At 42.4% G+C, this 11307-nt stretch overlaps 1 protein-coding gene across 1 annotated transcript in view; it reads right to left on the bottom strand.

The window, feature by feature from the left end:
- Positions 1-1487: 1487 nt before the first annotated feature.
- The window catches only part of TTC17 (tetratricopeptide repeat domain 17), a 516894-nt gene continuing 507074 nt past the window's right edge, over positions 1488-11307 (bottom strand). Inside the window, exon 25 of the mRNA XM_078684342.1 lies at positions 1488-1777. Coding sequence (XP_078540468.1) covers positions 1646-1777 — 132 coding nt within the window. The 3' untranslated portion in view covers positions 1488-1645. The remainder of the gene's footprint in view (positions 1778-11307) is intronic.

The following is an 11307-nucleotide window of genomic DNA, read 5'->3' as shown; positions in this document are numbered from 1 at the left end:
TTTGGGCCACTACTCGATCGCCACTGGCCTGTATCAGCAGACTGGGAGAAAAGGCACTGCTAAACCCTGCAACACAAATTGTGGAAATTTTACAAAGTGGCCCTCAATTTTAATAGCCACAGATGTGAATAACTTGAATAGGATGATACAACTGCGAAACATACATGTGCGTTGTGCTAATGAACACATATGATGCAGGGCTGCAGGGGCCAGACCAGGAAGGGTCAGGCGTGGACTGCGGGAAGAAGACCCTACTGTTTAGGGAGGACCAGCCACGGACCAGGAAAGAAGCGATATGTCAGTAGATGCTCAGGTGGAAATAGTTCACCATGCATGATACGCTGCGTGAGCGTCTCTTGATGCCCCTTTGAAGGAATATGCCGAAAAGAAACATTAGGCACATCCACAGAAAGAAGTCACCTTTCGGTTTCAAATATAAAAAAGTGCCTTGCGCTACTCTCGGTCATGTAAGTGCCACGTGGTTGCTGTAGTTTCAGGGTATGAGCTCTACTGATTTCTTCTGCGGGCCCCTCTGCTGCAATGGCTTTGAAAGGTGGCAACAGAGTCTTTTCCTGAAAACACTGAGAACATAAGGTAAAGCTTTTGGTGGAAAACCGTGAACTTGGTTATGTTTTAGGGCTAGGACATCAGTCTGTGGCATATAAGTGCCATATGTAGCGACATCAGATGGGGGTAGTTTCACTACCCGAGTCGAGACTCCACTGGCAGTGGCTCCATGCTTGTCAGAAGAGAACAGCCTTACTTCTGTCTGATACAGTGGTTTCCCTGTACTTGAACAAGGTTTGTAGTGAGACTTGCACCACAAGGCCAACTTAGTAGACATAGTAGAAAGCGAGCAGTACATACAGGTGCCACCAAGGATGGGGAAAGAACAATAGTCGTAAATTGCTCATAACTTTTGTTTTTGCAATCCAGGCTCTTTGCAGTGAACCAGGCGGTAAAGGGTGGGAATGGCATGTTTACACCTGATGGTTTTGGTGGGATAACAACACAACTTCTGTAATGAAGCTGCACCTAAACAGAATCTCTGAATGAATTCATGAACTCTTTGGAAATTTTTCTGCACTCTTTTATACTCTTACTGGCCTTGGATGGAAAAATGCAATGCCCTTCAGTATGCAATCAGCCCTTAAAATTATGTGCTCCACCTGCTGTTTAGTGCAATCCTGTTCCAAGTGTGTTACTGCTATAATGGCAAGAATAAATCAGTCAGATGCCCAATAGATAAACACTCTTCTGTAGTAACTGATAACCAAGGTGCTCTGCCACTTTGTGGTAATCCAAGTGCCCCTGCGGGGATGCTGTGTAAGATTGGCAGTCCGTCTATCTTGAACAACTTAACCGGAATCAGTGAACACCACCGACCCACCAGGGTATTGATTCCAAAACAGGTCCACTCAATATTTACAGTACAGATTTAAATTAATTTTTACTGCTGATCCCACAAAAGTTTATTGCAACCCAAATTTTTCCATTAGTGGATTTAATCCCAAACGTTTCTTTTTAGAAAAATAAAACACGGAAGGGCTTAATTCCCCATGATTTGTTCTGAGCACCCTTGTTCACGCAATCAGCAATGACCAAGGGGTTTTGTTTTAAAAGCGAAGAGTAACACATCCTGGTGCTAAGGGTAGCGCCTCTCTCTCTTCAGCATCAGGTGGCACTGAATGGTGCGGATCCGGTCCTTGGCTGGTGCAAACTCTGGCTGAAGCTTCAGCGTTGACTCGTACCACTGCATGGCCTTCTCAAACTCCTCCTGAGAAGGAAAGATTGCAGTAAAATAGATGATGCATGAGCAGAACTGTTGGTTTGAACACAACATGATCAAATGCAAGAATGAAGGCACTAATGTACCACAGTCCGTTTATGCAATTATTTCAGGTTCTTGTTAGAGAAGATTTTGTAGAAAATATTGTGGAGGGCATATTTTGGTGGTGCATACCAGGTGAGCTGGCTAATGAATTAATAGATTACAAATGCTGTAAAGTAGTAGATTACAGTAGCTTACTCTACATATTTATCTATGTTATGTTAATTGTAATTAAATATAGCAGAACAATCATATCTCTGTGATAAAACTATCGATCGATAGATAGCTATATGAGCAATGTTACTTACCTCGTAAGCATCTGTTCGTGGCATGCAGAGCTGTAAATTCACATGCTCGCATACCCCTGCTATCTAGTGTTAGGCCCAGGTATGCGCATAATGTTTTTCATCAAAGAATCTTCTCCAGTCACAAGGTTCAGTGACTCACCTAATGCTGGTAATGCGCATGGGTATCGGCTCCATTGTTAGACACTTTTCCGCGTGGCTGGTGAGGATGGAGATGAAGTGTATCCACAAGGACGATTTGTGAAAGCAGATGCAACTTCTGAGATGTTCTAGGCCAGTTTCATCCCTTGAAGTGTGGGTGAGGAGTCAAAATTGTGTTCTTTTCTGAATGGGGAGCAGTGAAGCTCCTTCAGGTGTGGTGTGATTCGAGTGCAGAGTAGGAGATATATATGTATATATTAGTTGATATTAGGGTGAGCAACAGTCAAGGTACTCCGCATTGGGGCCACAGGACGGTCGAGAGTTAAGAAAATAGGTTACTTACCTGTAAATAGAGTCGTCCAGAGTTGGTATCTTAAAGACATGCTTGAAACATTCCACAGTGTCAGACTGGGAGCCCTAAAACTTTAAACTGTACCAAACATTATTCATTTGAAAATAGCCAGACAATAGTGTTTATTTAGTTGCACATTTACCTTGCTAAAAAGTACACAAAATTCTAACAATGAAGTGCATCGCTCTTATTTCCCACAGGCCAGTACAGCCTAATTTCAAAGCATTCACGCAGAAATATAGAGTGCAAATAGTGATCCTTACAAAGGACAGGGTGGTAGGTAGCAGGTGAATCTATGAAAGGTGTCAATGCAAATGAACTGTAGTTCTTCTCACACTTTGGATCTTTCATAGATTCACATAGTGCTCGATTAAGAACTGCGAGCAATACACAACACAATGAGCCAGAGGTAGGTGGATACAGAAAGCTGGAGCACCTGGACTATTGCTAACTGTCCAGTCACATTCCTACCCAGGCAGTAATGCTTTGATAAAATGTTAATTTCTTCATGCGAGTGCCTGTCCATGTACAGTAATATTCTGCGTAGAGCTCGGCTGTGGTACAAACACTGCTGGTGAAGTGTGCTGTACCATACCTTTGAAAGGAAAGCTGGCTTTGGCATGCTAAAAGTTCATTTTGCGAATTCGCAATTAAGGAATCGCAAAATGAGAATGCAATTTCAAGGGTGCAGGGGGGAACCAACCCGCACCCCTGAAATGTCACGTAAGTACATTTTACTCACACACATGTCCCAAGGGCATGTGTGTGTGTAAAATCTAAGTTTCAAAAATGCACTTTTGTGCATTTTTGAAACTTTTCGCAAATTATCATGAAGGTTTACTTCATGGTAATTTTCCCCCAAAAAAATCATGCGTAGCATTTAAGAAATCGCAAAAATTGTGATTTCTTAAATGCTATCGCAATTTAAGAAATCGCAAAATATTGCGATTTCTTAAATTGCGAAAAATGGGAAAAAAAATGATGCATCCCAAAAAAGGTTTTTGCATTCGCAAACGGCCGAATTTTGCGATTCGCACCGTTTGCGAATGCAAAAAAGCTTGAAGTAAGTGGCTGTTAATCACTAGTTTTCTAAGTCTGGCACCTTGCTGGAGGTGAGGAAATTGTTTAGCATAGATATGAATGCCAGAAATAGTGCCTTAGATAAAAACTAAAGCATAGAACCAGGGTACGGATTGTCTTGCCAGCTTTATTTACGTGAAGTTAACATGACCTGACCCCGGCTTTCAAGAACGAGTGAAGTGCACTCAAGCACATCTTTCCCCTGGGTCTAAATCTGCGTTTTCTTGTTGCCATCATATTTTCTTTCTGAAATAAAGGAACCAAGGTTTCTTACAACTCCTACAATGATGGAAAAAGGCATGCAGAGAGTCAACAGCCTGGAAGATATTTGTATTTAAAAAAAAAAAACTTGGATAAAAAACTGTAATATTATTCTGATGCAGAAAGACCTTACAGTGACTTAATTCTAAATTAAAGTGAGTCATCATAGTCCTGAAAGTTCCATTTCCTGGCCGCCTGCTACAGGATCAGCCTCTCTGGAATAAAGGCATGGATCGATCAACAACTGAAAGATTGGGAGTGTCAAGTTCGTCGCATTACCCGGGGCACAGAGGCTTTAGGAGCATAACACAAACAATATTTGAATGTTTATGCCTGAAAGAGGAGTCGGAAAAGGCAGTAGCTGACCCGTGCAAAACATACTCCTACTAGCTGCCACCACATTCATATTAAGGCAGCAGAAACTCTGCCCTGGACCCGAGTCGTGATAACTAGTAGGAGTAGTTGGCCAGTACTAATGTCAGGACTGATGAAACTTTCACTAAAATTAAAGTGGAGAAAACGTATTCGATACTATTCCTAGTTACACTATAATCCTTAATTACCTCTTGGGGGACAACTACATTCATTTGAATGTTAGAAAGGTCGGCTGCTTAACCTTAGAGGGAGAATAACACCATACATTCAAAGAACAAGCTACTCACTTTCTGTAGCGTTTTTTCTGGTAAAGAGACTATCTAGCCACAGATTCCTCCACTCTTGAATATTCCCCTGGTGTTAGACTGGATCTGGAAACCTATTAGCAGTACCTCTATGTGCGGGTAGGGGGCACACCGTGGCTCTGAACGAGACCAATGCACTCTGGAAATGATGTACGGAGCCTATAGAGGTGCCTCTCCCTCGCACCTCCAGTTGCTTTCGAGAGTGTCCGCACCCTCAGATGCAGAGCCTTAAAAGCAAATCGGTGTGACCTGTGTGCAGAATCCTAGACTTTTAATGGATAGAGTCCAATCACAGTACAGCGAGGATGGGAAAGGCGGACAGGAATCTGCAGCTAGTTGGAGTCTCTAACAGAAAGAGCCATAACAAAAGCAATTAACTTGTTCTGATAGAGACTTCAGGCCCCAGATTCCTCATCTTTTGCATAGATACCACAACAGTACCCATTTGAAGGTGGGTCTGTCGCTGGACTCAAACCAGAAAGTCCTTCAGGCCAGAGCGGGCAAAATGCCCCTCTTGGCAAACACTGACTGCCCAGACAAAAGTAATTTGTGAAAGTCTGGAGTACTTCCTAGGTAACTGCCTGTCAGATGTCTGAGCAGGGACTATGTGTGCCAATGCAGTGGCAGCAGCTTTGTCCTTAGTAGAATGTGGATGCTGTTCTTCCAGAGGCTGCTTTTTGGCCAATGCGTAGCAGATCTTAACGTGATGCACGACCCAGTGGTAGATGGTTCTCTTCTGTACAGCTTTGCCTTTTTCTACTTCAGAAAACTCCACAAAGAGTTGATCATCCACCCTGTATACTTTAGTACGGTCTATGTGAAACCTCAGTGCTCTCTTGGGGTCCAATAGATGGAATCTCTCCTCCTCTAATGAGGTCGGTGAACGGTGTCACAACTTTAGGGAAGATAGATGCCAGCTTCTCTGGGATCAAGGTAGTATGGGGACTGAAAGTGCCTGCAGTTCAATCAACATACCATGCCAATGTATTGGCTACAAGGACCATCATCTTGAGGGTGAGAAGCCGCAAGGGACAGTGTGAAGCGGCCCAAAGGGAGTGATCAACAGGAAGGTAAGGACCGAGTTAAGGTCCTACTGTGGCATGACAAATGGAAAGGGAGCAAACAAATTCATTAACTCTTTTGAAAAGAACACAACTGCAGAACTAAAAAGGCAGAAAGAGCCGAAAGTTACTCTAACTGTGCCCGGAGCAAAGGCTCGCTAGCCTAGGGACAAAAACAATAAAATATCCGATAACTTGGCTTGCCAATCTGGTGTGGCCCGAACAAACTCACAATTCTGTTACAACAGGCATATCCAGCTTTTGTTGAGGTACAACTGGCTGCCAAGATGGTATCAATCACCTCTGGAGGAAGGTTGAAGGTGTTCAGCTTTAGCCGCTCGATCTCCAAGCATAAAGGTGGAGAAATGAAAGGCCGGGGTGCAGAACTGTGCTCTTCTGGTGCAACAGCAGACGCTACCAGAGGGGCACCTGATCTGAGGATAGATCATCAAGTCCAGTAGATATGGATACCCTACTTTGTGCTCAATACGAAACCACTAGAAGGACTTGGATCATGTTGGTCTCCATCTTCTTGAGCACTCGGGACAGGAGTGAAATCGGTGGAAAGGCATACAGAGTCCCCAAGTTCTACTCAAGAAAGGACTACATCTTGAAGCGAGAGACTTCTTGGAAACTCCACAGTCTAGAAATGCTGACATTGCACATTTTTGGTGGTGACAAAAATTGAGCCAAATGTGTCCAAATTCGCAGAAGAGAACTTATGCCACCTTCAGGTGTATCTGCCACTTGTAATCTACTAGCTTTCAATAGCTGAGTTCATCCGCTTTGGAACTCGAAGAGCCTGACTAAATGAAAAAATCCTTGATTGTCCAGTTAATTCCAGAGGTGCAAGGCCTCCTGGTACAGGGTCCGTGACCAGGGTGGGCCCTGTTTGTTGCAGTGGTGTTGACCTTGAGCACCTGAACGAGACGGTCCTTGATGAATGGATGGAAGACTTCCATCCAAGCAGATGGCCTTCATCTCCAGAAGGTTGATATGGAGCTAGGACTCCGTATGTCATCAGAAACCTCTGATCACCACCTTTCCCAGATAGCCACCCCAACCCAGAAGCAATGATTCCGTCATCACTGTCCACTCTGGTTGAGGACGTGAGAAGGACCTGCTGCTGACCCAATTAAGGTCCAGCAACCACTGCAGATCTTTTGCAAACTCCTTCAAAATCTGAATCTATTTGTAGAAAGGGAAGTCTCTGCTTATATGATAAGAATTTCTTAGAGTGAAAACAGCAGCTAGATTTCTCTGTTATATCTAGGTGTTTGTGGCCGACCACAGAGAAAAACAGGGCACAACGTTGTTTTGACCTTGTAAGAAGTGCTCAGACTAAATCCCAGCAGAAGAACTAAATAACAAAACCTGATCAGCCTATTTCTAGAATAGCAGCATGGCACAAAAACAAGCATTCTAATTCATTAACGTGTGCAAAGAGGCGGCCTACATTGTTTGCATTTTGGCTAACATAGGGAAAACTACAGTGGGCCCTATAGGGGACTCGCAACACTCTATAATTAGTTAAGATATTGTTATGATTATTACATCTCCATTTTGAGATACCTTTACCCTAAGCTTGATCTATCAAAGTCAAAGGAAGATACAACTCTTGGATACATTCAGAATATTTTACAGAATCTAAATAAGAGAAAAGCCCTAGGCCCTGATTGACCACTGAATGAGTTTATTTCTGTACTTTCTGATTTACAAAATCCTAAGGCATATGTACGATTTAATTATTTTTCATGTCAATGGAACACTACTGGTTCTTCTGAAGTTATGATGTCTTGTTCCACAAATGGATAAAGATGTAAACTCCTTGGAAAGAATTTCAGACCTCTCTTTCCAATGAATTAGATTTCAACATTTATGAAATAGTTGATTTATTTAGGACTCTAGTTGATGATTCCTGGTTTAATGGGAATGGAGTAGTCTAGAATTGTTAGAGTACATGTATCTTCAGATAATGTTCAGACTTTTTGAATGTTGTCAGAAAAGTGGTCTATTCTACATCACTATGTTGTGCTGAGACTTTGGATTGAGAAATGGGGGTTGATTGTCTTTGGTGGGAATTTATGTTTATGGCACTGTCATAGCATGGGCTTGGTTGTAATAATGAGAACATTTTATCTAGTCATTCCCACATCAGAGCAGCTATTTAGTTGAATGGTATCAACCTATTTCCATTACAGAGAAGTATTTGCCAAGGCCCCCCTTTGCCCCTAATGTTACTTATATTTTCATTAGAACCAAATGTCCCCACAATTCGTAAGAACTGTAATATAACTGAATTTTTTAATGTGGACACTTAAATACACTGCCTATGCAGATGGCGCCCCATTGTATACCGAGAACCAGTAAATATTCTTGCCTTTGTTTTAGAGGACTACAAAAAACACAGTTGATGGACAGAATGTAGATCAATGTCATACATTCACCCCAGTACAAGGATCTGGGCCTAAATCCATCGTTTTTTTCACTCCACACCACACCACCCTGGGTTAGACACTGGCTATATGCAAATCAGCTCTGACCCTTTGCCTCATGGGAAAAGTCCAGTCCGAACTGCCAAGCCCTGTCTAGCCCAGACCGGAATCAAGCATCCAAGGACCGGTTTCTGGCTATCACCCTTCATTCAGCCTGGATAGCTTGACTCCAGTGGTGTGGAGAGCCTGGGACTCACGTCTGAGCATACCCAGCCCACTCGGGGTGAAAATTACAAAAAACACAGTTGATGGACAGAATGTAGATCAATGTCATACATTCACCCCAGTACAAGGATCTGGGCCTAAATCCATCGTTTTTTTCACTCCACACCACCCTGGGTTAGACACTGGCTATATGCAAATCAGCTCTGACCCTTTGCCTCATGGGAAAAGTCCAGTCCGAACTGCCAAGCCCTGTCTTTCCCAGACCGGAATCAAGCATCCAAGGACCGGTTTCTGGCTATCAGCCTTCATTCAGCCTGGATAGCTTGACTCCAGTGGTGTGGAGAGCCTGGGACTCACGTCTGAGCATACCCAGCCCACTCGGGGTGAAAATTACAAAAAACACAGTTGATGGACAGAATGTAGATCAATGTCATACATTCACCCCAGTACAAGGATCTGGGCCTAAATCCATCGTTTTTTTCACTCCACACCACCCTGGGTTAGACACTGGCTATATGCAAATCAGCTCTGACCCTTTGCCTCATGGGAAAAGTCCAGTCCGAACTGCCAAGCCCTGTCCGACCCAGGGTGGTGTGGAGTGGAAAAACGATGGATTTGGGCCCAGATCTTTGGACTGGGGTGAATGTGTGACATTGATCCACATTCTGTCCATCATTGTTGTGTTTGCAGTTACCGCTCTAAGTGTACTGGGGATGCTCAGACGTGAGTCCCAGGCACTCCACACCACTGGAATCAAGCTAGCCGGGCTGATGAGGTGTTACCTCGAAACCGGGCCGGTCCTCGGATGCTTGTTTCCGTTCTGGGAAGAACATGGCTTTTGTAGTTCGGACTGGACTGTTCCCATGGGGCACAGGGTCAGCGCTGATTTGCATATTGCCATTGTCCAACCCAGGGTGGTGTGGAGTGGAAAAACGATGGATTTGGGCCCAGATCTTTGGACTGGGGTGAATGTGTGACATTGATCCACATTCTGTCCATCATTGTTGTGTTTGCAGTTACCGCTCCAAGTGTACTGGGGATGCTCAGACGTGAGTCCCAGGCACTCCACACCACTGGAATCAAGCTAGCCGGGCTGATGAGAGGTGTTACCTCGAAACCGGGCCGGTCCTCGGATGCTTGTTTCCGTTCTGGGAAGTACATGGCTTTTGTAGTTCGGACTGGACTGTTCCCATGGGGCACAGGGTCAGCGCTGATTTGCATATCGCCTTTGTCCAACCCAGGGTGGTGTGGAGTGGAAAAACGATGGATTTGGGCCCAGATCTTTGGACTGGGGTGAATGTGTGACATTGATCCACATTCTGTCCATCATTGTTGTGTTTGCAGTTACCGCTCTTTGTTTTAGAGGACAGCAACATTTTATCTCCTGTTTCCAACTAGAAATTGAATCTGGATCAATAAGAAATATTGCCCCTGAACACATTTTGCATGAATGATGTGTGCAGATTTTAATGTTGTTTGGAAATTTTTTAGAATTAAACATTTGGGCCTTGTGTTTACTAGCACTACTGCTGAACTAGTCAAGCTGAATTTAGATTCTGCTTAATAAAACATTTCTGGATCATCTGAAAAATATAAATGGAGAGTATGCTCAGTTGCTTACTTGGGTTTGTACAGAAAGAACCCCAATCCACTCCCCCTATGATTTTTTTTTGGGTGAGAGAGAAAGATAATTTATATCTATGACTCCGAAGCCCACTACCTGTGCTTTGCCGATTTTTTTAAACACTTGCAGAATACTGTTTCCAATCTTGTTTTTATAAAATACTAATAATGAATTATTCCTTCCTTTCCTACTCTTTAAAAGTTACAAATACAGTTATATATTGGAAAGACCGGCTAGAAATGAGCATTAAATGGGTTTACTAACTTCTTAATCATCTTTTGCCTATTTTGATATATACAAACTAAATTTACCCTAACCCACTCTTTTCTGCACAATATGAGAAGCATAAGTGGGATATATATATCAATATTTAGTATGCACAAAACTCCTTCTGCTCTTGATATTTACAGCAAAGTTATAATAACCCATTGTTGATGGCTTCAAAAATATTCTCTTTTTAAAGGAAAATGTTCCTAGTAAGAAAATATCAACCTGGCTAGCAATTAGACCTAAATTCATGAATGGCACATTTTACACTCTAAAGGGACAAAGAGTTAATCATTTTATTCTAAACTTTCTCATGTAACACGGTGGCCACTTGTTTTAATCATAAGATTGAAAGTATAAAACTTAATTTTGACCAACTTCAAAACAGAACGGATATGCCATCTCCATTTACAAACTCAACAGTTGTGCAAATGTTCCTTGTAAGTCTACTTTAAATAAAGACATTGTTCAATTCCCCCATGTCATCTTTTATGCTCTGCTCATTCTGATCTTAAGTATGTTTTATACTTTCTGCCATTTTATGAAATATTACTGCAATCTAGTGTACATAGCCCATGACATTTTCAACATTATAACGCAATGCTCTTCTTCCCACTTCTTTATTTATTCTTTTGTCTTCTGGCAATTTCTCTCTCCTTACCCACTTTTAAATTGAACCAATTTTATTTAATATGTTTTCTTTAATTTATCAAACAAACTATTTGCTTAAATTGTTTTCATAGTACAATTACCAATTCGTGAAATAATGGGTCAATTTACTTTAATAAACATTCCTTAACCATAAAACATTGACACACAGGGTCGCTTATGCAGAACTGGTGGTAACACTGCCAATTAACTCAGCAAAAGAAACGAAAACTGATTGGAGGAAGAAACCAAAGGGCTAGAAACTCCACGGGGCAGAACACTTGAGACTCCTCCCCAGCAACATCAAATCTCCTTTCAAAATGTAATCTACCTGTCCCTAAGAAAATAATTTAGCAATTGGTTCCCAAAATGTCTGGTTCTCGTTTAAACAACAACT

Source organism: Lissotriton helveticus, chromosome 3_2 (genome assembly GCF_964261635.1).
Source record: "Lissotriton helveticus chromosome 3_2, aLisHel1.1, whole genome shotgun sequence".
NCBI classification, from domain to species: Eukaryota; Metazoa; Chordata; class Amphibia; order Caudata; family Salamandridae; genus Lissotriton; species Lissotriton helveticus.
This window is presented reverse-complemented; position numbering and strand designations above follow the sequence as displayed.